Source organism: Paroedura picta, chromosome 3, assembly GCF_049243985.1.
Source record: "Paroedura picta isolate Pp20150507F chromosome 3, Ppicta_v3.0, whole genome shotgun sequence".
NCBI lineage: Eukaryota > Metazoa > Chordata > Lepidosauria > Squamata > Gekkonidae > Paroedura > Paroedura picta.
In genome coordinates this window covers 172,646,189-172,672,303 of record NC_135371.1, presented here as the reverse complement: position 1 = coordinate 172,672,303, position 26,115 = coordinate 172,646,189, and the positions used below count along the sequence as shown (strand labels likewise).

Here is a 26,115-nt window from a genome sequence, read left to right as displayed (position 1 = left end):
ACACCTGGGGAGACACGACGTAGAACAGTGGTTCTCAACTTTCCTAATGCCACGACCCTTTAATCCAGTTCCTCATGTTATGGGGACCCCCAACCATAAAACTATGCAAGGCTTCTTTCACAGAGATTAAACCGAAACTGACCAATGGCATGAAGATCCATGGTTCATGTTTGTATATAAATTGGTTTTTTCCTCAGGGTTTCTCAGTTCAGTTCTGCCTCTTGTCCCACCATGCCGATCTCGCTCTTTTCCGCTGCTCCAGACAGATGAATGCTCTATCTCGATCTACCCTGCAAGGCTGTTGTGTGGATGGCATGTCCCCCCCCCCTGCCAAGCTGCTTGCCCTGCTGCGACCCCTGTGAAAGGGTCGTTCAACCCCTAAAAGGGTCCTGAACCCCAGGTTGAGAACCAATGACCTAGCCAGTCCCTCTTTAAAGCTATCTCATACCCTGAGCCTGTGACTTCCCCATAAATCACAACAGATCGCTTTGGGCCTTTCCTAAACCCTCCAAGTCGGCTGGAGATCTTTTGAGTTGATATCACCCCATTTGAACAGGCCTGTGACGGCCTTCCCTCCCACCCCAGAGGGCCCTGTGGTAAGTAAGAAAGGGGCCCAAACGTAAGATGGCCTGTGTCCATTCGGACATCCATCCAGGCATGAAGCACCGTCTCTGACAGGAGCGCCGCACCTGACCGAAGGAAGAGTAAGAGGAGGGCTCACAGTTCGATTTTTTAATCTAGGCTTCCAGAAATCAGATACGTGGAGTCAGGCTGTGTATCAGAAACCCCAAGAGCTGCCATCTCGATCCCCGGCTTGTTTACAGTCCGATAGAAAGATGAGCAGCAGCCACGGTGGGGCTTTGGGAGCCGTTCCTGAATCAGGGGGGCTCCAGGAAGCAAATGATGGGATGATCCAGGAAGCAAATGTCAGCTGCAACAGGAGATGGAAACGCTGCCTTCCCTTGCCAGCCCTCCAAGGGGCAGAAAAGGACAAAGGGAGGCAGTCAGAAAGCCGTTGGGAGGAACTTGGCAGGTTGGACGCATCGCAGGGCGGGATCTGGTGTTCTGTGCCACTGTCCTGGTGCCGGTACCACTTGAGTGCCATTCAAAAGGGGGAAGGGGAACCGCAAGGGTCTTTGGTGCCTCTTCCTTCTGCTCCGGGTGCCTGAGGGGAGCAGGGGGCTTGTGAGACTCAGCGGCAGAAACCTTCATCTTAGGAGATTTCTGTGTCCAGAGTGTAAATCTGTATCACGTCCATGACAATCTGGTCCATGACGTTCTTGGAGAGATCCTCGCTGAACACCTGGAAGGACAGAACACAAGGTCGGAAGGAAAGTCCTGGAGGGCCCTGGGAGAACCACTCCAATCCGGCCGGGGCGAAAGGAGGATCGAGAGAGGATTGGCTGGCCCGGCCGTCCTCCCGCACGTCTCCCTCACCTGCCACCACGGACGCTCGGCTTCGGCGTCCGCCGGCACTTCCACCCCGTAACACTGCAGGGCGAGGAAGAGCACAGAGACGGCGATGTGCTGCGGGGCGTGCTGCAGGCACAGCGGTCGGTGGTAGCTATCCCGCAGGAGGGCCCAGGCCGCCTCTGCCACCGGCGTCCGGTCCCAGCTGTGCCGGTTCATCCAGTGCTTCAGAGACAGCAAGTAGTGGAGCAGGTACTGCAGGGAGAAAGGGGCCCATTGTCAGGGAGGGGGAAAAGCCTCTGGAGCAGGGACCCCCAACCGCTTGCAGCCTGCAGTATGTGACACACGGAGGTTGGTGGGCACGGGAGGCAGAACACCGACAAAATGGACACCAGGTTCAAGGGGGTGGCAGGTTACAGTGGAGGGAGAGGGAGAGAGGAAGGAAGGAAGGAAGGGAGGGAGGGGGAGAGAGAGAGAGAGAGAGAGAGAGAGAGAGAGAGAGAGAGAGAGAGAGAGAGAGAGAGAAAGAAAGAAAGAAAGAAAGAAAGAAAGAAAGAAAGAAAGAAAGAAAGAAAGAAAGAAAGAAAGAAAGAAAGAAAGAAAGAAAGAAAGAAAGAGGGAGGGAGAGAGAGAGAGAGAGAGAGAGAGAGAGAAAGACAGAAAGAAAGAAAGACAGAAAGAAAGAAAGAAAGAAAGAAAGAAAGAAAGAAAGAAAGAAAGAAAGAAAGAAAGAAAGAAAGAAAGAAAGAAAGAAAGAAAGAAAGAAAGAAAGAAAGAAAGAAAGAGGGAGGGAGGGAGGGAGGGAGGGAGGGAGGGAGGGGAGAGAGAAAGAAAGAAAGAAAGAGAGAGGGGGGGGGAGGGAGGGGGGAGAGAGAGAGAGAGAGAGAGAGAGAGAGAGAGAGAGAGAGAACACTCTATGGCTTCACATCCCTCCTGAGGTCCCTCCCATTCCCAATCAGCCCTCTTCTGGTATCATCCTCACAAACCTCCAATAAGCATAGAGAGCTGCAAGAAGGGACTAGAGAAATATCTGGAGCAGCGGTCCATCAGTGACTCTGAGCCACAAGGCAGAGATGGACCCCTCTGCCTGGAGCAGGGCAGTGCTGCTTTGTCTTCTTGGTGCTTGAGGGTCAACAGTGGGAGGGCTTCTGGAGTTCTGGCCCCACTAGGGGACCTCCTGTTGGACCCTGAGATTTGGTCACTGGCTGACACTGAGTGTAGACTGGATGAGCCATTGGTCTGTTCTAACATGAATTCTCTTATTTCCAGTCGCCAGTAATTTGGAGGCAGGGCCCAGAGCTCTTGGCTTCCAGGGACAGGCTCCATTTCTAGACTCAGGGAGAGGGAGAGGAGTGAAAACTTAGCCCCTCGCCTCCCACACAAGGCATGCCCGCCACTCCCACCCGGGCCGTGCGCTCTGGACCTTATGAGGGTGCTGGAAGGAGACCCGGAAGCAGAGCACCCGTAGCATGAGCAGCTCACACTGGACGATGCTGTCCCTCAGCTCCCAGAAGTGGGTGTCCAGCTCTAGCGGCTCGCTCCGGGGATGCATGTACCTGCAGGGGAGCAAGAGAGAGATGCAACCGTTGCAGGCCTCCCTTGGAATCTGTTGCCAGTAGCTAAAAACGAGAGTCACGAGTGAGACGGGGCGGCCTTTCTGTCCTGGCCTCCGCTATGACCTCACGATCTATGGCAGGGGGAGGCCACAGATACAGATCGGTATAACTACGCTCTGAAATGACCCTCTTCTAAAAGGGGGGGGGGGAGAGGGAGGAATCAATGGCTGTATCTAAAAATTGAAAAATAGCACAAATTCCCTTTCTCAAAAAATGTGGCTCTCCAGATGTCTATGGACTACAATGCTCATAAGCCCCTGCCAGCATGCAATGGGTCGTGGGAATTTTAGTCCATAAACCTCTGGAGAGCCACAGTCTGGCCACCCCTGATCTTGGGAGACAGATGTGGAATATAGCGGTCTGCAATAAAAGAGCAAGATTTGCCCAGCAGCAACCTAGAGATCAACGTTTCCAAGGTGCAAGCTTGGGTCCCCAACGTGGTGCCCACGGGCACTTCTCCCGGCCCCTGGCCCGTGCTTTTAGGCCAGCCTTTCTCAACCTTTTACCCCTGAGGACCCCCTAAAACATGGTACGATTGTGCAGAATATGTTTGGGAAGCATAGCACACCCACCTGGGCCCCCTCCCTTTCCCACCCATCATAATGGCTCATCATTGGCCATTATGGGAGAGGAGGGACAATTGACATGACCATATATAGTCATTTCACCCATTAAATGTTTAACAAATTTAAAAATATATATAAAAATTAACTCCCATCTAGTCAGGAAACCTTCCCAGGGCTGTCAAGAAACCCTGGTTGAGGACACCTGTTTTCGACAGTGGGAGGGGCCCAGTGGCAATTCGCCCAGCAGGGTTTGTCCTATCCTGTTAAACAACATCCTGTCAGATGCAACCAGGAATGCAGATCCCGGAGTCCTTCTATACCAGTGAGAGGTAGGAGGAATGTCGCAAAGGACGGACCCAGGATGCAGAGTCACAGTGCGTGATGTCACTTCCTCCTCTGCTCAGACCAGCTGCTTGCATTCTGCACTGCACCTTTGCATCTGGATGCCTTTCTTCACGACATCCCGCTTTCTGACTGGGATATAACAGTGGATTTCACTTACGCTTCCATCAGTGGCAACGAGCTAAGTAAAATAAAGCAGGGGTAGTCAACCTGTGGTCCTCCAGATGTTCATGGACTACAATTCCCATGAGCCCCTGCCAGCGTTTGCTGGCAGGGGCTCATGGGAATTGTAGTCCATGAACATCTGGAGGACTACAGGTTGGCTACCCCTGAAATAAAGGACATCATGTTGGTCAAATGCAAAACTTCAAATAACGCTCATAATCCTAATTCTTTTAAATATGCAGAACTCACCATTTATTTCACTTAGCTGGTTGCCACTGGTGAAAGTGTAAGTGAAACCCGAACGTCGTTCTGGCAGCAAAGGAAATAAAAGAAAGAAAAGGGAATGGTGAAATAGCCTTCGTTCACTGGGGTTTGTTACCTTGATTTTGTTCAGGTTTTGGTGTGCATTGCTTGGTCTTTACTAAACACCTGTTTTTGGTTTGTTGATTGGGATATAAAGATCTATCTGGCAGGATCTATATTCCGGCTTGTATCGGACAAAGAGAGCTTTGACTCTCAAACGCTCATTCCCCAAAACTCTGCTTGGGCTGTTAGGTGCTCCTGGACTAGAATCTAGCTGTTCAGCTGCGGATCGGTATAACTACGCTCTGAAATGACCCTTCTAAAAGGGGGGTGAGGGAGGAATCAATGACTGTATCTAAAAATTGAAAAATAGCGCAAATTCCCTTTCTCAAAAAACAACACTACTTTTTCCTTTCAAATGTGCTTGGCCACTGAGCATTCTCACATGTAGCCTTCTAAACACATTTAACCACTTAATGTATTGATCAGTCCTCACCTCCCTCACAGGGTGTCTGTTATGGGGAGAGGAAAGGAAGGCGATCGAAAGCCACTTTGAGGCTCCTTGGGGTAGTGAAAAGGAGAACCCAATTCTCCTTCTTCTAAGTGCATTTGGGCAAACTCCCAGACCAAGTGTCAGCTGGCACTCTAGAATCTCTGTGGTTTTACCACAGAGGTTTGAGAAAAGTAGCTGAGGTCATGTCTGGGGTTTTGCATCAGTACATAGCCACAGCATCTCATCCGCTTCTTGCCCCACAACCCAGCATCCCATCCGCTTCTCGCCTTCTGGGGGTGATAGGAAGCTGCAAGGCACTGGAGTACTCCTCTCTTAACCCAGCGTTCTCACCTGTGGGACACGTTGATGATGTCCCTCGTCCGCAGATGCTGCTCTTCCACTTTCCCTGCCAGGTACAGAGCTGCCATAGCGACCAGGTAGGGATCATAGGATTCCAGAGGCACCTCTGTAAAGAAGCGGTGGTAGATGGTGCAGGCTGTGGCGATGGGGATGGAGCGCAAGCCCAGCTTCACACCTGTGGGGAAGAGGACAGAGGAAGTCTCCTGTGCGAGGCTGAAAAGAGCCAGTTTATTTCATTTATAATTTGATGGTTTTTATTTTCCTGGGCTCCAAGATCACTGCAGATGGGGACTGCAGCAAAGAAATTAAAAGACGCTTAATCCTGGGGAGGAAAGCTATGGCAAATCTAGACAGCATCCTAAAAAGCAATAAAAGTGTGTTTAGTCAAGGCTATGGTATTCTCAGTTGCAATGTATGGCTGTGAAAGTTGGACCATAAGGAAGGCCGAGCATCAAAGAATTGAGGGTTTTGAACTCTGGTGCTGGAGAAGACTCTTGCAAGTCCCCTGGACTGCAAGGCAAACAAACCGGTCAGTCATAGAGGAATTCAGCCCTGACTGCTCCTTAAAAGGCCAGATCCTGAAGATGAAACTCAAATACTTTGGCCACCTCATGAGAAGGAAGGACTCCCTGGAGAAGAGCCTAATGCTTGGAGCGATCGAGGGCAAAAGAAGAAGGGGACGACAGAAAATGAGGTGGCTGGATGGAGTCACTGAAGCAGTCGGTGCAAACTTAAATGGACCGGGAAATGATAGAGGACAGGAAGGAGGATCATTGTCCATGCGGTCGTGATGGGTCAGACATGACTTCGCAACTAACAACAACAACAATATTGCCCCTCCGTGCAAACAGGCTCCAAGTCCAACGACGGCGGGAATACAGGATCCCAGGACAACAGAGGACAGAGAGCTCAGGCAGCAGAGAAGGCATGGTACTGAGGGCAGAATCACGGAGGAAAGATGCCAAAGCCTCACTCACTCACTCACCTGCCTCCATGATGAACCTGCAGACTTTGAAGTGTGTCCTGGCATCGGGAGGGATCCGGCTGGCCTCCGGCAACACACTGGGATCCATAAGTGTCGACCCGTCCCGAAGCATCTACGCAAGCAAAAGGAACCTGGTCAGATTCAGAAGGCTGCTCTCACTTACTGAGTCCCCTTTGCTCCCTGCACAAGCCAAGTTTTTCACAATGCCCAGAGAGGCACAGCTCATCAAACCCTGTTGATTGAATCTTGGGAGAAGGCTTGGGACTCAGATTCTCCTCCCTGTGGTAGTTCAGGACAGGATATAAGCTGCCACAGGCATGGAGGGAACTATGTCCTCAAACAATTCACCGGCTATCATCTTACCACTCACTAAGTTGCAAAATTAAAAGGATTCAACCAGTGCAGAATTACAAGAGTAGTTGCAGTAATGTCAAAATCAGGGAAATTCGAACCAGAAACAAAGTTACAAGAGACTGGACATCCTGACTTGGCGCTCCTACTAGCAGATAGTAGGATGGGATGGAATGGAGCCTAACATATCCACCAATTTGATGCCACACTCTGCAAACAGTGCTGGTTCTTTACATACTCGACCACAATGCAACAGAGAGCAAGGAGCTGCAAGCAAGCAACGCCAGGGGAGAGTGGCACGCTTGCCAACTGCAGCTCACGAGTGGGAGGAGGGCAATATAGAATTCCAATAACAAGTAAATACATTTTTTAAAATTAAAATAATACAGCGGCTCCTCTGACCATCCCTCCCCACAGAAAACCCCACTCCCACCTGGCTCCATGCCCCAAATCTCCAAAAATTCCCTAACCCATAGTTAGCAGCACTACTCAGGCAGCCTAACCTTGTAGTCTGGTTCCCTTTCTCCTTGGCTTTGTTTCTAAGCTTAAATTAAGCTGCTTAACCTACCCAACAGGGCTGGTGTGAGAAAGAGGAAGCAAAGGGAGGCCCAAATCTCTCCCTCCCATCCTGAGCTCCCTGAAGGACGAGGAGGAAAAGATGGGTCAGCCCAGGGGTGGCAATCCTGTAGCTGTCCAGAGGTCCATGGACTACAATTCCCATGAGCCCCTGCCACTGGCAGGGGCTCATGGGGATTGTAGTCCATGGACCTGTGGACAGCCACAGTTTGGCCACCCTTGACTAGATTAATTCCAGGCTCTCTCCAGCAGCAACCTGCCTTGCCCTCACGTGACGTCATCACAACTGGCCACCGCAGGCGTGACGTCATTCCCTTCGACATCAAAACACTGTCAAACCCCCCTAGTCGCGCGATGACGTCATCCGACCCCGCGCTCGCGGGGGTCATGTGACCTCTCACCCAATCAAGCGCGGCTAATGGCCTCCGGGCTCCTCATGAACGGGGCGGGGGGGGGAAGTTCCCGCGGCCTCCCCAATGAGTCCTTCAATGCCCGGATGTCTCCTCAACCCCCCGACGAGGGAGCCGCATTAGGGCTTCGGTAGCAGCACTTCCGGGTGGAGGGGTCTTTCTCCGCGCCCGTCCATGACGGAAGCCCCCCGACCGCCCAATCGGAATCGCCCGCTCCCGCCGCACCATCGAATTTTCCTCAGGCAATTGAGAGAGACAGCCCTCTCGCGAGGGCCTTCCTGAGGCAGCCTCGACAGGATTGGTTGTTGGCGAACGAAGCGCCTGATTGGACGCGAAGACACCCAATAGAATAGCAAGAAAGCGTCGATAGTTTGCCTTGTAATTGGACGCGGCCGTGGGCTAAAGAGCCCAATCACTCGACGCTGAGCTCTCAGTAGGCGGGCTTGGAACCCTGGGCTCTCGGATTTAACCAATCGGTGGGAGGAAAGATAAGGGGCGGGGTAGCAAGGTAGGTTTAAAAGGGGGGGGGAGAGGCGCTCTGGCACTTGAGCGGCTCTTTGGTAGTGACGTGGGGTTGCCAACTCCCGCCTGGGGAGTTCCTGGATATGACTGGAGTTTGACATTTAGGAAGGGATATCACCTTTATCCTCTGAAAGTGCCACTTCCTTCAGTGGGACCGGATATCTGTAGCCTCGAGAGCCATTGTAATTCCAGGTGAGCTCCAGGCCCCACCTGGAGGTTGGCAACTTTGAGCAGAGAGCATTAGTCGACAGGTTTGGGTGCTAGATTGCAGCAGTTCTGCTCTGTTTGATTTGTACCAAGTTTGTGCTGGTTGAGTTTGATGGCGTAGTAGAGATGAGAGAACGCAGACCTTCGTACTGCAGATCAATACGTTCACCTCATTAGCATCTTATAATTTGTTTATTTATTACACTTTTGGAGTTCTGGATTGTGAAACTGAAAGTCCCCTAGGCAGAGCCTGGTAATTTCCTAGTATTACAAATTGATCTCCATGCGACAGAATTCAGTTCTGGGAGGAGATGGCTGGGTCAAAGGCTGGACTCTGTGATCTATGGTGAGATCCCTTCCACAGGTTCCACTCCCAAATCTCCAGGGATTTCCCAAACCGGAGTGGCAACCATAAAGGCACTCACACTATTTCCAGCAGGGTGATCCATCACAGCCAAAATGACACACACTGAAGGATGGCTGAAGAATAATACCTTTATTGTAACAGGAGCTTGGAATGTTATGCACAGATGCAATCCTGTTTTCAGATTTATGCCATTCATTGCCCTTGAAAAGAGCCAGAAGCACCTGAAAGTCTAACAAAATTGGTGGCAGGGGAGGAGTTTCATGAGTCACCACTCAGTTCAGCTTCCCATCTTGATCGATCTTCATTTATTGTCACATCTGTCTGTTTTTATCCCACCCCTCTACTGAGAGAAGTAGCTCAGGGCAACGTGTTTGATGAATAAGTTTAATCATAACGATTAATAATACTTGATTAATGAGAACTGTGGAGCGCCTCTTTCTTTTTTATTTTATTATTGTATTTAATTTATATACCACCCTCCCTGAAGGCTCAGCAGTTTACACGAAACAGGAATGATACAAATAACTCCGTTTGTAATAATAATGTGGTGATAACAATAAACAATAATATAGTAATCTTGATTTCTGTTCATCATTCAGATGAATACATGAAGGTCAAGTTATCAAAGTAGGGGTAGTCAACCTGTGGTCCTCCAGATGTTCACGGACTACAATTCCCATGAGCCCCTGCCAGCAAATGCTGGCAGGGGCTCGTGGGAATTGTAGTCCATGAACATCTGGAGGACCATAGGTTGACTGCCCCTGATCAAAAGACGTTGGAGGAGCCTGTGGGTTTGCTGTAGGAGTCTCCAACCTTCTTGACTCTTTGGACACATTTGAAATTTTGAGAGCAGACAGTGGACGCCAGAGTAAAAGGCAGGTGGGAACAATCACAAACTGTGTGTGCTCAATCCCCAAAGGTTGCAAGTTTCCACCAAATGCCAGGACCATCTTAAACAGCCATTTCTGAAAGGCGCTGTCCCAGACGTTCCCTGGACTATTCTGAAGAACTTCCTGCTCCAGCGATGTGGGGGAAAAGTTAGGGTGAATGTTTTGCTTTTGAGGAAGTGATCCATTGGGGAAGGGCAAAGCGGGCACCATAAAACACTGGCAGGTGCCATCATGCCCGTGGTCACCCCAGTGTAAAACACCGAGTTGCAATGTTGCAATATTAAATTAGGTTTGAGTCCCTAGGCTACCTCAGAAGCTTGCTGAGTGACCTTGAGCCAATCACCTTACCTACCTCTATAACGGTTGAGAGAATTAAAGGGAAGAGGAGAGCCATGAATGAAGCGTGCTAGGCCCAGTTCTCTCAGAGCTCTCTCACCTCCACCTACCTCGCAGGGTGTCTGTGGTAGGGAGAGGAAGGGAAGACGTTTGTAAGCTGCTTTGAGACCCAGGAGATTTGCTGGGTGACCTTGAGCCACCCACAATTCTCTCAGAGCTCTCAAAACCTCACCTAACACACTTTGGGACATGTAAGGCCTCCTGGGTGACTTTAGACCACTGAGTTCTCTCAGAGCTCTCAGACACCTACCACACAGGGTATCTGTTGTGGGGAGAGGAAGGGAAGGCGATTGTAAGCCATTTTGAGACATGAGACCTGCTGTTTGACTCTGGGCCAGTCCCCGTTCTCTCAGAACTCTCTCAGCCTCACCTACCTGAGACACTTGAGTCCTGCTGGGTGTCCTTGAACCACTCAGCTCTCTCTGTGTCATAGAGTCCCCCTTGCAAAGCATTTTCCCCAGGAGAACTGAACTTTGTAGACTTATGTTTGGGATGCCAGCCTCCAGGTGGGACCTGGGGATCCCCCAGGTTTTCATGTCATCACCAGGCAACAGAGATCAGTTCCCCTGGAGAAAATTGCTGTTGGGGGGGGGTCTCTGTGGCCTTGGACCCCACTGAGCTCCCTCCTTGCCCCAAATCGTACCCATTCCTGGCTCCACACCCAAAGTCAGCCTCCTTCAGGTAGAGAAAAGCGGCATATAGAAGAAGAAGAGTTGGTTCTTATATGCCGCTTTTCTCTACCTGAAAAAGTCTCAAAGCGGCTTACAATCGCCTTCCCTTTCCTCTCCCCACATCAGGCACCCTGTGAGGTGGGAGAGGCTGAGAGTTCCCTGATATTCCTGCTCAGTCAGAACAGTTTTATCAGTGCTGTGATAAGCCCAAGGTCACCCAGCTGGCTGCATGTGGGAGAGTGCAGAATCGAACCTGGCTTGCCAGATGTCCGCACTCCTAACCACTACACCAAACTGGCTGAACCAACTCTTCTTCTTCAGTAATATCAAGGCTCTCTCAGCCTCCCCTCCCTCACAGGGTGTCTGTTGTGGGGAGAGGAAAGGGAAGGCGAATGGAAGCCGCTTTGAGACTCCTTCAGGTAGAAAAAAGCGGCATATAAGAACAAACTTTTCTTCTTCTACTGTGAACTGTGATCTAGAGCAATAAAATCAGAGTCCAGTAGCACCTTTAAGACCATCCAAGATTTATTTAAGGCTTCCCATCTTGTGAGCTTTCAAGTGCAAGCACTCGTCCTCCAGCTACCTGTGACCCTAGAGCAGGGGTAGTCAAACTGTGGCCCTCCAGATGTCCATGGACTACAATTCCCAGGAGCCCCCTGCCAGCGTTCGCTGGCAGGGGGCTCCTGGGAATTGTAGTCCATGGACATCTGGAGGGCCGCAGTTTGACTACCCCTGCCCTAGAGGATAGACTTTGTCAACAGTGGGTTAAAAAAACCCAAAATACTATACTGCAGCATCTTCGATTCTGAAACTAGCCTGAACCTGAATAAACTTCTTTCCACATTAATTTGTGTACTTTTAACGGGCCATTCCCCCACTGCTTTATGCAATTCTCTCTGCTTACTATGGCTAGTCCTGGGCAATGTGCCCTCTGGCTCCGAAACAGCTGCTAGCGTCCACAGCTCTGGTTCTTGTGATTTCATCCACCATTGTTTTGAATCTCCATACCGGAGCCTCAACGTTCTTGCACACACCATGATGTATTTTAGAGCTAGCCACCGGCTTGTCCTTTGATGAGAAAGGAGAAAAGGGAAATCAGTCCCGGGTCTCAATCCGAGCTCCATGCGGAGGTCTTCTCTGCCCCTGCGGTATCACAGCCTCGATACAGCTCTGGAGACAATGGCTCATTCCACACAAAGAGAGGCGGAGGAATTGTGCTATATATAACCCACCCTTGTAAATCTGTCCAGTGGGAGGAGCCGAATGATCCCGCTTGCATCTTGCAAAACACTCAAATTAAAAGTGTTCTCGAGCACCTCGGCCCATCCCGGTGCGTGCCAAGCGACCGTGAACTGGCACCCATCCAGCCCTGTGACTCCGTCACTCTGCCAGACCCAAGTCCCCATCCGCTTGCGCCTGTGTGCAACGGCCATCAGGAACAACACAACCTTGACCAAAGCGTTTGGAGAAAGGGGAGTAGGAATAAACTGAGCCTCCTCCTTCGCGGAATTCAGCACCGGGGAGAAAAGTGGCAGAGGTATATCGAGAGAAAAGAATGTGGCACTCTGGGCCAGAGGCTGCCGCATGTGACGCGGAGGATAAATTGACCCTGCAGAGGTGGGCGAGGCGCATCGCGGAGACTCGGCTGCAAAGGAGTCGTGAGAAGCAAAATAGCACAAAAGCCAGAACGGGAGCTGATGCCGCTGTGGGAGACAAGCTCTTGATGAACGAAGCTCGCATCCAGGGGCACCTTTAAGACCGACAAAGTTTAATTCTGGGCATAAGCGTTCACGCGCGGGCAAATTTCTTCATATATGTTGAAACAGTCACCAACCTTGACATATATCGAGTGGGCGAGGCAAAAGTTGCCAGGAAGGGACAATGAGAGTTAAAATCAGATTGAGCCAATTGATGAGTCCTGTGAATAGCAGCAGATATAGCTCGGAATGGATGAAGGCAACTGGTAGGATTTATGGATAGCAGCAAATTAGCATACAGCATGATAAAAGTCTACAAACAGGTGCGAATACTGAATGGCATTAGCATGTGTTGTGAGATAAAAAGCCGGTATCTCTGTTAAGCCCTGGGAACTCCACTGTACTGACTACTGTACATAATGTTGTCCTGTTGTATACCGCGCTAGTCAGACTGTGGCCGGAGTACTGTGTGCAGTTCTGGAGGCCTGACTTCAAAAAGGGTGTGGACAAAATGGAGAGGGTGCAGAGGAGAGCGAGGAGGAGGGTCCAGGGCCTGGGGAAGGCTGAGGGTCTGGGGAATGTTCAGCCTGGAGAAGAGAAGGTTGAGAGGGGACATAATGGTTCTCTTGAAGCATTTGAAAGGTTGTCACTTGGAGGAGGGCAGGGAAAAGCAGAGGATACAACACGTAGTAATGGCTTTAAACTATTCATAGAACGGTTCCGGCTAGAAATCAGGAAAATAAATTCATAGTCAGAGTAGTTCAGCAGTGGAATTGGCTGCCTAAGGAGGTGGGGAGCTCCCTCTCACTGGCAGACTTCAAGAGGCATCTAGACAGATCCTTCTCCTGGATGCTGGAGGCTGATCCTGGATCAAGCCTGTATGGCCCCTTCCAACTCTATGATTCCGTGATTCTTTAAGGTAGCCTAAAAATCAGCTGCTGAAAGTTGAAACTCAGCCAAACTCCAAACCCGGCTACAGTTTGGGCGATAAACACTTTTATCGGTGATCCCTGAGATGCCGCCTGCACACAGAAAGATCCGGGGCAGACACAGTAGGCGGGAGTGTAGGTGGAAGCAGGCCCAGAGGGGAACGCGAGCGTGTGGACGGCTGTAAAACTCGTGTTCACGATTCCCACCTTCGCTCCATCTGGCCGTAGGCGCCGGCAAACCCTGCGGCACAGACCTTGGCCACAAAAACCATCTAGCATGGATCTCTACGGCCTCTCCCCACGAGAAAAAGCCATAGGGAGCTCAGCCGAATAACCCGGCTCCCCCATTTCCTGTTTCCATGGATTCTGTCCACGCGCGAGCCACCCGTTTGCCCCTGGAAAGATTCTCAGGGCCGGGAAGACGGGGAGGGTAACGCTTGCCTCTCTCCCCTGAAATCTCTGCTTGGTTTCTGGAAGGAAAAGAAGACGAGCCGAAGCCTAAGAATCAATCAGACCCATTAGGAGTACTCCAAAGAGCCGGCTATTAAGCATCTCGGGTATCAAAGCTCCTTGAAGTCACCGCAGACCGGCAGCGGGGGAAGCGGGCAGAAGGCTAAGAGCAGATCCAATTCCTCCGGGAGTGCAGAGAAAGACACGGCGGGTCATAGTGGGAGGAGAGCGGAGAGCCGCACATTTTGGGTCCATGGGGAACGAGCAACTCCAGCAAGCGACAGCGCCATCTTGGTGTGTTGGGGTCACCCACCCGTCTGTTCCTCCTTCGCACAGGGGTCCCCCTTTCCTGGCGCCTGTCAAGTGTTCTTGGAAGGGGAAGACGTCCGACTGGCCACCGCCGGGCATTTAAATTGGCTGTGCGGACTTCTCAAGTCGCCGTTTGGATCCAGGGAGCTGTAGCGTGGGACCCGGAAGGAAGCCGCAGCCGCCATTTTGGCACGGCGGCCATTTTGTGGCAGCCATTTTCTGTAGATTTCCCCGCCTCACTCTTTCCTTGCTTGGGTTGGCTACAGGATGCCTCCAGGGGCAAATCCAGTCCGCTGAGAAATGCCCCCCCCCCCCCAACCACGTGTTGCGAATATAAAATCAGGAACGCTCTAAAGAAAGCGGAGCCTGCTGGGAAACACCTGGAGGGTGACGGTAGGGGCACTGGCCCATCGCCCCTTGAAGTAACCATTGGGAGAAACTAACTTCTGACGCTACCAGGCGAGCCGAGGGCAGGGTGGGTGGATGTAAGGGCCTTACTTCTTTGGGGCCGTCCCCACCACTGTCGTCGGGATAGAGTGGCTCTTCTGAGGTTTGTTATACAATACCTGCTAGAGACGCCAAATTCACGAGGGGTCTCTGGCTGGCCCTCCTCTGTCTGCCCTTCACGTCTGACGAGGATCGGATTTACGGGGTCCATTTATGGGGGAAATGGCATGGGAAGGAAGGAAGGAAGGAAGGAAGGAAGGAAGGAAGGAAGGAAGGAAGGAAGGAAGGAAGGAAGGAAGGAGAGAGATTGGATGGAAGGAAGGAAGGAGGAAGGGAGGGAGGGAGGGAGGGAGGAGAGAGATTGGAAGGAAGGAAGGAAGGAAGGAAGGAAGGAAGGAAGGAAGGAAGGAAGGAAGGAAGGAAGGAAGGAAGGAAGGAAGGAAGGAAGGAAGGAAGGAGAGAGAGAGATTGGATGGAAGGAAGGAAGGAAGGAAGGAAGGAAGGAAGGAAGGAAGGAAGGAAGGAAGGAGAGAGAGAGAGAGAGAGAGATTGGATGGAAGGAAGGAAGGAGGGAGGGAGGGAGGGAAGGAAGGAAGGAAGGAAGGAAGGAAGGAAGGAAGGAAGGAAGGAAGGAAGGAAGGAAGGAAGGAAGGAGAGAGATTGGATGGAAGGAAGGAAGGAGGAAGGGAGGGAGGGAGGGAGGGAGGAGAGAGATTGGAAGGAAGGAAGGAAGGAAGGAAGGAAGGAAGGAAGGAAGGAAGGAAGGAAGGAAGGAGAGAGAGAGATTGGATGGAAGGAAGGAAGGAAGGAAGGAAGGAAGGAAGGAAGGAAGGAGAGAGAGAGAGAGAGAGAGATTGGATGGAAGGAAGGAAGGAGGGAGGGAGGGAGGGAAGGAAGGAAGGAAGGAAGGAAGGAAGGAAGGAAGGAAGGAAGGAAGGAAGGAAGGAAGGAAGGAAGGAGGGAGGGAGGGAGGGAGGGAAGGAAGGAAGGAATCCACACTGCTCCATTTGCATATTTGTACATACAATAAATATTACAAAGCCACTGTATGTATTTTTTTCAGACAGGGTTGATTAGAGGATTTAGAACAGATTTGTGATATGCCTTCGCTCGCCCCACCCTGTGCCACAAGGAAGCCACCGCAAAAGGGCAGGTTCTGTTGTCCCCCCACCCCCTCCCCGCCACCCATCTCTGGCGCTCTAGGCAGTCCCTTGGGGTGCCCAAAGGATATCCCGGGCAAAGCAAATTCTCCAGGCCATCCTGAACACAGTTCTCCCTTTCTAAGCCCCTCGATTCAGGACTCGGCTTACCACAGCAGCAAAGGGCTGCCAACCTCCAGGTTGTGGCTGGAGATCGCCTCCAAGGAGGGCGGGGGGGTTAGAACTCGACCGTTTCCAGACTGCCTTTGTATTCCGTTTTAGTCACTGGTTGCTTGTGGATTTTCCCTGTCATGTCAGACGGACCCGTTTTAGTCACCAGCTGTTTGCGGGACTCATTTACCTGTCCGTACAAACCGACTTGTGTCCGGTTAGCAAAGCTGAGCCAGTAGGATCCAGGCTTCTCAATGAGGCAGCCCTAAGTTTGGCCCCAGCTGTGATGACAGTCCTGGGAAGTACCGCTGTTTGGACATCAACTCTCTGGGTTCCCGGTGGCATGAATGACGGCATCTATTTATTCAGGACGTGAGCTGTTGGTTGTGGTTCTGTTTCCTCTTCCAAGAGTTTCAGAATCATGAACTGACCTTCCCCTGCCAGGAAAATAAATCAGATGTCGGTGACTCAGAAGCAGCTTGACTGGCAAACACCAGCCTCCCTGCCATCGAGAGTCATTCGGGGACACCTTACCTAGAGAGCCAGTAAGCTTAGCGCTTAAACAGTGGCGGACTGAAATCTAGAGGACCGGGTTTGATTCCCCGCTCCTCCACGTGCTGGGTGACCTTGGGCTAGTCCTAGTTCTCTAAGAGCTGTTCTGCCAGCACAGGGCAGTTCTCTCCGAGCTCTCTCAGCCCACCTACCTCACAGGGTGTCTGTTGTGGGGAGAACACGGCACTATGATAACCAACGTTTTATTCAATGTGTGAGCTTCCGTGTGCAGTCAATGGGGGGAAAGCGTGCCATGTGGAGGATGGAGCAGACTTGTTCCCTCTCGCCCTGGAGGGATGGACCAGAACCAATGGGATGAAATTAATGCAAAAGAAATTCCATCTCAACATCCAGAAGAAGTTCCTGACAGTCAGAGCAGTTTCTCAGTGGAACAGGCTTCCTCGGGAGGTGGTGGGTTCTCCATCTTTGGAGATTTTTAAGCAGAGGCTGGAGAGCCATCTGACAGAGAGGCTGATTCTGTGGAGGCTCAAGGGGGTGGCAGGTGACAGTGGATGAGCGAGAAGGTTGGGAGTGTCCTGCATGGTGCAGGGGGTTGGACTAGATGACTCAGGAGGTCCCTTCCAACTCTATGATTCTACGATCCTAACAGGAATGATAAGAGCACAGACACAAGGAGAGAGTAAATGAGTAGTAAATTATCAAACAAGACATCCACAAATACGCAGCGTGACAAGGAAGGTCGGATAATTCCTTGCTAGAACAACAAAACCAGTCCTTTGGGGAGAGGAAGGGAAATGAATTCGCAGTGACTGAACAGCAGGGCACATAAAAAACAGCCCTTCTTCTGGCTGAGGACAACAGCTAGAAAGCGACTTGAAACGAATTCAGGAACCGTTAAAAGCTTCTGCCGTGAATAAAAATCCATGGGGGAAAAGGCACATTTTCCGCCTCCGAAAAGGCTCTCCGTGCAACAAGAGCTCTGTCTTGGCCCGAGAGTCAATCGGGAGGCAGGCTGAACGTAGGGGAGGCAGCCAAGACCCAAGCGGGTGGCATGGGAGCGATATGGGGGTGGAGGCACGGCTTTCAATTGCATTGTGTCTGGCCTGCGAGGTATTGATTTTTCTCCTTTTTCGCTATTTATAGCCGCTTCAGTCAGCATCAAATACTCTTCTCTGAGACGAGGCTCCAGCACAAACCGGGCCAGCACGTCTCCCCGAGACAGGAGGCAGACGCTGGGAGCACAGCCGGACGAGGAGAGCGGAGCTTGTAGCACCCACGGGAAGGGTGCCGGCTGAGTTTATGGCAGCAGGGTTCTCGATCTCGGTTTGCTGGCTGGAGAACACCTGCTGGTACAGCCGGCCTCCAGGTGACAGAGATCTGTCCGCATGGGTACGGCAGGCAGGATCTAGTCATGCAGTGGTCACTCACGGGGCTAGCCTACGATTCTGCAGCCTTGGTCCTTGACAGAACTACGGACGCAACACCCAAGATCTCCCGGCTGCCTGCAGGTGGAGGAGGAGTGGGGGAATCGGACCCGGTTGTCCAGATTAGAGGTTGCCCCCCTGACCCACAACACCAAGCTGACCAAGATGAAGAGCAAATTCTTCCTGAGCTGGGAAGCACAAGATTGAACCTGGGGCCACCTGCCTGCCAAGCAGAGGCTCTGCAACTGAGCCAGGGTCTAAGGTCAAGGTCTTTCCCAGCCCCTCCTGCCTGGTCCTTCTAACTGGAGATGCCGGGGATTGAACCTGGGACCTTCTACCTGCCCAGCAGAGGCTCTGCCACTGAGCCAGGGTCTCAGGCCAAGGTCTTTCCCATCCCCTCCTGCCTGGTCCTTTTAACTGGAGATGCCAGGGATTGAACCTGGGGCCTTCTGCCTGCCAAGCAGAGGCTCTGCCACTGAGCCAGGGTCTCAGGCCAAGGTCTTCCCCATCCCCTCCTGCCTGGTCCTTCTAACTGGAGATGCCGGGGATTGAACCTGGGACCTCCTGCCTGCCAAGCAGAGGCTCTGCCACTGAGCCAGGGTCTCAGGCCAAGGTCTCTCCCATCCCTTCCTGCCTGGTCCTTTTCACTGGAGATGTTAGGAACTGAACCTGGGACCTCATCTGGAGATGAGCTGGGATTCCAGGGGATCACCGGTCTCCACCTGGAGGTTGGCATCCCTATGTACAGGTCAGTTGCCATTCTGAGAGACCTCCACCTTAGCCAGAGTTACACACCGGTGAGGTTCAATCCCAGCTGTCCCAGGGGGCTGTGGGCCTCCCTTCCTTGCAGCTTTTCCTTGGGGCTTCAGGGTGACCTCAGCCCTCCGGGAGGGGGGGCAGGGGCCTGAGCCTCAGCCAGGCACACAAAGGAGGAGCTGATAGACAGCCAGGATCAACCCCAGGAAACAAAGGGCTGGTCTCAGAGCCCTCCAAAGCCTCCCTCCCTCCTCCCCACCTTCGTGGCAGTCGTGTGAGCACAAACAGATGAGCTCATCTCTTGGCCGCCTCGTCCCCTGGCTCCATCGCCCGCGCAGAGGCCGCCAGGCGCATTCCCGGATTTCGCCGCAGAACCCGGCCAGAGGATGGGAACAGGCAGTGACACGCACCGCCAGAGCAGCAGGGGGGCTAGAACGGGGCTCGGGGTGGGGAGGGTGTCACAGATCTGGGCATGCCAGAATAGGGCACCCACACAACTGCAGGGATGCCAGCCTCCAGGTGTGGCCTGGGGATCCCCTAGAATTCCGGATCCTCTCCAGACTGCAGAGATCAGTTCCCCTGGAGGAAAGGGCTGCTTGGGAGGGGGGACTCTGTGGCCTTGGACCCCACTGAGGGTCAGGGATGCCAGCCTCCAAGTGGGGCCTGGGGATCCCCTGGAATTCCAGCTCCTCTCCAGACTGCAGAGATCAGTTCCCCTGGAGGAAAGGGCTGCTTGGGAGGGGGGACTCTGTGGCCTTGGACCCCACTGAGGGTCAGGGATGCCAGCCTCCAGGGGGGGCCTGGGGATCCCCTGGAATTCCAGCTCCTCTCCAGACTGCGGAGATCAGTTCCCCTGGAGGAAAGGGCTGCTTGGGAGGGGGGACTCTGTGGCCTTGGACCCCACTGAGGGTCAGGGATGCCAGCCTCCAGGTGGGGCCTGGAGATCCCCCGGAATTCCAGCTCCTCTCCAGACTGCAGAGATCAGTTCCCCTGGAGAAAAGGGCTGCTTGGGAGGGGGACTCTGTGGCCTTGGACCCCACTGAGGGTCAGGGATGCCAGCCTCCAGGTGGGGCCTGGGGATCCCCTGGAATTCCAGCTCCTCTCCAGACTGCAGAGATCAGTTCCCCTGGAGGAAAGGGCTGCTTGGGAGGGGGGACTCTGTGGCCTTGGACCCCACTGAGGGTCAGGGATGCCAGCCTCCAGGTGGGGCCTGGGGATCCCCTGGAATTCCAGCTCCTCTCCAGACTGCAGAGCTCAGTTCCACTGGAGGAAAGGGCTGCTTGGGAGGGGGGACTCTGTGGCCTTGGACCCCACTGAGGGTCAGGGATGCCAGCCTCCATGTGGGGCCTGGGGATCCCCCGGAATTCCAGCTCCTCTCCAGACTGCAGAGATCAGTTCCCCTGGAGGAAAGGGCTGCTTGGGAGGGGGACTCTCTGGCCTTGGACCCCACTGAGGGTCAGGGATGCCAGCCTCCAGGTGGGGCCTGGGGATCCCCTGGAATTCCAGCTCCTCTCCAGACTGCAGAGCTCAGTTCCCCTGGAGGAAAGGGCTGCTTGGGAGGGGGACTCTGTGGCCTTGGACCCCACTGAGGGTCAGGGAGGCCAGCCTCCAGGTGGGGCCTGGGGATCCCCTGGAATTCCAGCTCCTCTCCAGACTGCAGAGATCAGCTCCCCTGGAGGAAAGGGCTGCTTGGGAGGGGGGACTCTGTGGCCTTGGACCCCACTGAGGGTCAGGGATGCCAGCCTCCAGGTGGGGCCTGGGGATCCCCCGGAATTCCAGCTCCTCTCCAGACTGCAGAGATCAGTTCCCCTGGAGGAAAGGGCTGCTTGGGAGGGGGGACTCTGTGGCCTTGGACCCCACTGAGGGTCAGGGATGCCAGCCTCCAGGTGGGGCCTGGGGATCCCCTGGAATTCCAGGTCCTCTCCAGACTGCAGAGATCAGTTCCCCTGGAGGAAAGGGCTGCTTGGGAGGGGGACTCTGTGGCCTTGGACCCCACTGAGTGTCAGGGATGCCAGCCTCCAGCTGGATCTTGAGATCCCCAAACCACACCTTTCTCCACCCTTCCCCCCCCCCATCTGCAAATATTTCCCTACCCGTAGCTGGCAACCCAAGTGACACCTGATTCCTCTTGGGCTCCAGACTTTTCACAGGGAAAAGCATATTATCTTCTTGGTTTACTCTTTAAAAAAGGGGGTTTGTCTGTCTCATCACATAACAGTGATGGCATCATTTTCAGTTCGGTGATACATCCCTTGTATTAGTCATTCCAGAGAATGTACTAAGGTTGAGAGAGAAAGAGAGAGAGAGAGAGAGATGAAGGGACACAATTTCGGATCGCGTTTTCCCTGCCGAGGAATACCAGGCAGTCCTCTTCAGGGGAGCTACATCACCTGGGGAAAGGCAGAAAATAACGGGGTACTTTTATTAATTTATTCATTTCTTCTCGGCCTGTCTCTCCAATGGGGCACCTGATATCTGGAGGAGTCATTCCCACCCACCCCTCGGCTGCTAACATGGAGGGGTTTACAGGGCCAGATTTAGGCCAGGGGGCTCCCGGTGCATCTCGAAACCCCCCAAAAGGTACAGAAATGTGTGAAAACATGGCCTGACATTTGAAGCGCTAGATGTCAGAAATTTTAAAATGTTAAAATATACAAAAATACATGTCTTTGTTGATAATGTGAGTTAACGCTATAAGGTGGACGTTCTCGATTTTTTGACCACTGAGAACCCCCCGAAACATTCTTCAGGCTTTGAGAAGCCACAGGAGGGGTGCGATCGTGCAGAATAGGGTTAGGAAGCAGAGCTGTGGCCATCCCTCCCTTTCCCACCCCCTCCAGGGTCATCATTGGCCATTTGGGAGGGTGGGGGAAGAAACACATGACTTAAACAGTTCCGCGGGGCCTGCAAAAAGGAGCTCCTCCGCCAGGCATTTGATTGAGGTCGACCTAAACCATCGCTTCCAATTGGCCCCCTAGCCACCCCCCCCCTCTTACTACGACTGCTGTGAATCTGCCCAACCCACTGGCTCTCAGTAAGAGTTGAGCTGGGGCTCCTTGTGGTTCCACCCTTCCTTAATGTTGTTGCTGTTGTTCACCTTGTTGCTCTATAAATGATGTTACCTGTATAATTTTCTTATGTAAACCGCCCTGAGCCTTCGGGGAGGGCAGTATATAAATTGTCGTTGTTCGTTGCGAAGTCGTGTCCGACCCACCGCGACCCCCTGGACAATGAACCTCCAGGCCTTCCTGTCCTCTACCATTCCACAGAGTCCATTTAAGCTCGCCCCGACTGCTGTATATAACTACAATAAATAAAATAAGTAAATAAACACGGTCATGTCACCTGATAAACGCTTAACACATTTTAAACATTATATCTATTTAAAAGGAGGCGCATCTTGTGGCGCAGAGTGGTAAGGCAGCAGACATGCAGTCTGAAAGCTCAGCCCATGAGGCTGGGAGTTCGATCCCAGCAGCCGGCTCAAGGTTGACTCAGCCTTCCATCCTTCTGAGGTCGGTAAAATGAGGACCCAGCTTGCTGCTGGGGGGTAAACGGTCATGACTGGGGAAGGCACTGGCAAACCACCCCGTATTGAGTCTGCCATGAAAACGCTGGAAGGCGTCACCCCAAGAGTCAGACATGACTCGGTGCTTGCACAGGGGATACCTACCTTTACCTTACCTATTTAAAATTAATTTTCTCCAACCCATTTGGGAAACCCATCCAGGCTTGTGTGCTTTTCGGTGCACACCTTTCTTCAGCGGTGAGGTGTACATAACCAAGTTGGCTCCTAAGCCACCACACCAGGCTGGTTAGCCGGATAGGGAAACCTGGATAGAAAACCCCACCCAAAAAGCGGTTTTCAAGGGTGTTTCATCAGAGTGGAGGGAGATGAGCAGCAGAGGGCCACAGGCTCGATACTGAGTCTGCTTCTTTTCAACATTTTTACCAAGGATCTGGACGAGGGGGTAGGGGGACCCCTGATTAAATCTGCGGGTGACACCCAATTGGGAGGAGTAGCGAACACCCTGGAAGATAAGAGTTCGACGAAATCTCAACATGCTGGGAAAGTGGGCAAATGAGAACAGGATGCAATTCAGTACGGAGAAGTGCAGAGTTCTACAACTGGGTCCCCAAAATGAGAAGCGGGCAGACCGGATGGGAGAGACACTCCTGGGTAGCAGTGTGTGTGAACGTGATCTTGGGGTACTTGTGGACTGTAAGCGAAATACAAGCAGACAGCGTGATGTGGCCGTCTAGAAGGCAAATGCAGTCTTGGGCTGTATCAACAGAAGTATCACAAGGTGTCACAGTCCCTATGGGGTACACCGCGTGGGTCAGACCCCACTTGGAGCCCTGTGGGCAGTTCTGGGGCCTCACTTCAAAAAGGACGTGGACAAAAGGGAGAGGGGGCAGAGGAGAAAGATGAGGATGATCCGGAGCCTGGGGACCAAGCCCTAGGAGGAACGGCGGAGGGACCTGGGAATGTTCAGCCTGGAGAAGAGGAGGTTGAGAAGGGACAGGATGGCTCTCTTGAAGTATTTGAAAGGTGGTCACTTGGAGGAGGACAGGGTAAGGTTCCTGTTGGCAGTAGAGGATAGAATCTGCTGTAATGGGTTTAAACAACATGGAGAATGATATCAGGTAGATATCGGGGGAAGGGGGGGAATTCAGAGTCAGAATAGTTCAGCCGTGGAAGGGGCTACCCAAAGAGGTGGTGAACTTTCCCTCACTGGCGGTCTTCAAGCCGTGGGTGGACAGATCCTTCTCCTGGATGCTTGAGGCTGATCCTGCACTGAGCAGGGGGTGGGACTAGATGGCCTGCATGGCCCCTTCCCACTCTGGGATTCTAGGAGTCTAGTTCAGCAGTGGAAGGGGCTGCCTAAGGAGGTGGGGAGCTCCCCCTCACTGGCGGTCTTCAAGCAGCGGCTGGGCAGATCCTTCTCCTGGATGCTGGATGCTGATCCTGCACTGAGCAGGGGGTGGGACTAGATGGCCTGAATGTCCCCTTCTCATTCTAGGATTCTAGGAGTCTAGTTCAGCAGTGGAAGGGGCTGCCTTCAGGAGGTGGGGAGCTCCCCTTCACTGGTGGTCTTCAAGCAGCGGCTGGACAGATCCTTCTCCTGGCTGCTTGAGGCTGATCCTGCACTGAGCAGGCGGTGGGACTAGATGGCCTGCATGACCCTCCCAACTCTGAGTCCAGTGGCACCTTCAAGACCAACACAGCTTTATTCTGGGAGCAGGCTTTTGTGGGCATGCAGACTAATACGGATACCCAAACGTGAGTCCAGGGACTGCTTAAAGACTCACAAAGTGTAATTCCAGTTTAAGCCTCCATGCACGTACGCACTTCAGCCACATAAAAGCCGATACCTAGAATTAAAATATTTTGGGTTGAAGATACCACTAAGCTCAAACTTCGCCCTGTGGGGGAGGTTAGGCTTAAAGGGGAAGGTTGGGTATTGGTCTTCGACAGGGCCAGCAACCAGCAACCAGCTTGGTCCTACAGGCGCATAAAAGACACACGAAAGAGGGCGCTTCGGCACGGACCGGCCTGATTTCGGCTTCTGTCCCTGGCTCCTGGCCGTCGGCAGCCTACAATTTGGAAAAGCCCGGCCTGCACTTCACCCCAAGCGGGGGCATCTCACCACCCATCACGACTTGAACACATTATAAATAGCGCTGGGTGCCCCCTCAAAAGCAAACAGAGTGTGGAAAACCCTGTCCTGGATTTCAGCCCCAGTGGTGCACCTTCCTGCCTGTCTTTCCTTCTGGGATGAGAACCGACACGTTGCCAAGGAGATGAGAACCAAAGAGAGCCATGCGCCCGGGTGTTTCCATAAAAACTATTCTCGGAAATTCACTGGGATCCTTTCTTAGCTGGGAATCACGGAGAGAGAGAGCCTACCTAGGCTGACATTAAGACGGCCTTCTCCGTGGCTGAAACGTGGCCCTCAGCACATGAGTTATTTAGTGCGCCACGGAGAGGGAAAGAGAGAAGGGACCGTGAGAATCACGCAGGTTGCAACGGCTCCACCTCGACGCTGAACGTCTTTCTCGCACCAGGATCAGGGCCGTTCCAACACTGTCTCCTTGTTCAGCCATTAAGCGGCACACGGGGTTGCCAGCCTCCAGATGGCGCCTGGAGGTCTGCCACTGTTACAATTGATCTCCGGCTGACCAAGGTCAGCTCCCCGGGAGAAGATGGCTGCTTTGGAGGGAGGGTTTCTATGGCTTTGTGTCCTCATGAAGCCCCTCCCCTGTCTAAACCCCGCCCTCTGCAGGCTCCACCCCCCCCCAAATTTTCCAGGTTTTCCCAACCCAACTCTGCTAAATTTCTCAGCCTGCAAAAGAGGCAGATTCATACCAAGGTGACAATAAATAGGTGAGTCAGGGTGAGTGGAGGTGATCTTGGGGTTGCCACCTCCAGGTTATGCAAGACCTCGAGATTTGGGGGGCGGAGTCTGAGGTGGAGGAGGTTGGGGAGGGACTCGATGGGGTAAGACGCCCTGGTTCCCTGAAGACTGCCAGAAGACATGCTGATGGCCACAGGAAGAAGAAGAAGAAGAAGAAGAGTTGGTTTTTATATGCCGCTTTTCCCTACCCGAAGGAGGCTCAAAGCGGCTTACAATCGCCTTCCCTTCCTCTCCCCACAACAGACACCCTGTGAGGTGGGTGAGGCTGAGAGAGCCCTGATATCACTGCCCGGTCAGAACAGTTTTATCAGTGCTGTGGGGAGCCCAAGGTCACCCAGCTGGCTCCATGTGGGGGAGCGCAGAATCGAACCCGGCATGCCAGATTAGAAGTCCGCACTCCTAACCACTACACCAAACTGGCTCTCAGCCAGAATGAACAGCTTTCAAAGGGGATTAGGCAGATTCAGGGATGACTACTAGCCATGGTGGCTGAGAGGAGCCTCCATGTTCAGAGGCACTAGACCTCTGAATCCCAGAGCCAGGAGGCCACATCAAGGGAACGTCTCAGCCTCTGTGCCCTGCTGTTGGCCCTCCAGAGGAACTGGAGGCTGGCCCTGTGTGAGATGGGAGGTTGGACTAGATGGACCCCTGGTTTGACCCAGCAGGGCTCTTCTGATGTTCTCATGAAGGCCTTAGGATCCAGAAGAACTAGTTGGCCACCCTATGAGATGGGAACCTGGACTAGATGGACCTTCCCTGCTCAGATCCAGCAGGCCTCGGCCTCTCTGCACTGTTGTTGATCCTCCAGAGCAGGGGTAGTCAAACTGCGGCCCTCCAGATGTCCACGGACTACAATTCCCACGAGCCCCTGCCAGCATTTGCTGGCAGGGGCTCGTGGGAATTGTAGTCCGTGGACATCTGGAGGGCCGCAGTTTGACTACCCCTGCTCCAGAGGAACTGGTTGGCCATCCTATGAGACTGGAGGCTGGCCTGGATGGTCTGACCCAGCAGGACTCCTCTGATGTTCTCCTGAAGGCCTTCATCTCCAGAGGGATTGGTTGGCCACCCAGTGAGATGGAAGGCTGGACTAGATGGACCTTCTCTGGGCTCCTCCCCAGGGAAGTCCTCCGTCCCTAATATCCTGCGTCTGGCCCTCCAGGGGAGGGAGGCTCTGCTGTCCCGGGCGCCCCCCACTCCGACGTCCTCCTGCCACGTCCTCCCCGCCGCCCCC

At 53.0% G+C, this 26,115-nt stretch overlaps 1 protein-coding gene across 4 annotated transcripts; it reads right to left on the bottom strand.

Moving 5' to 3' along the window:
- Nucleotides 1-717: 717 nt before the first annotated feature.
- Nucleotides 718-7,834, bottom strand: CCNQ (cyclin Q). 4 transcript variants are annotated; one of them, XR_013229671.1, is made up of 6 exons: nucleotides 7,160-7,415; nucleotides 6,241-6,352; nucleotides 5,247-5,430; nucleotides 2,893-2,966; nucleotides 1,438-1,665; nucleotides 718-1,303 (listed from the first exon to the last, which is right to left on the bottom strand). XR_013229671.1 is itself a non-coding variant. In XM_077329661.1 (6 exons), the coding sequence occupies exons 2-6, from the start codon at nucleotides 6,350-6,352 to the stop codon at nucleotides 1,214-1,216; spliced, it is 747 nt and encodes a 248-aa protein (XP_077185776.1). In that variant the 5' UTR covers nucleotides 7,569-7,834; the 3' UTR covers nucleotides 718-1,213. The 4 variants fall into 4 exon arrangements, 3 of the variants coding, with proteins under 3 accessions (XP_077185776.1, XP_077185775.1, XP_077185777.1); XM_077329661.1 differs by lacking the exon at nucleotides 7,160-7,415 and adding an exon at nucleotides 7,569-7,834 and having other exon boundaries at nucleotides 2,834-2,966; XM_077329660.1 differs by having other exon boundaries at nucleotides 2,834-2,966; nucleotides 7,160-7,411.
- Nucleotides 7,835-26,115: the final 18,281 nt, after the last annotated feature.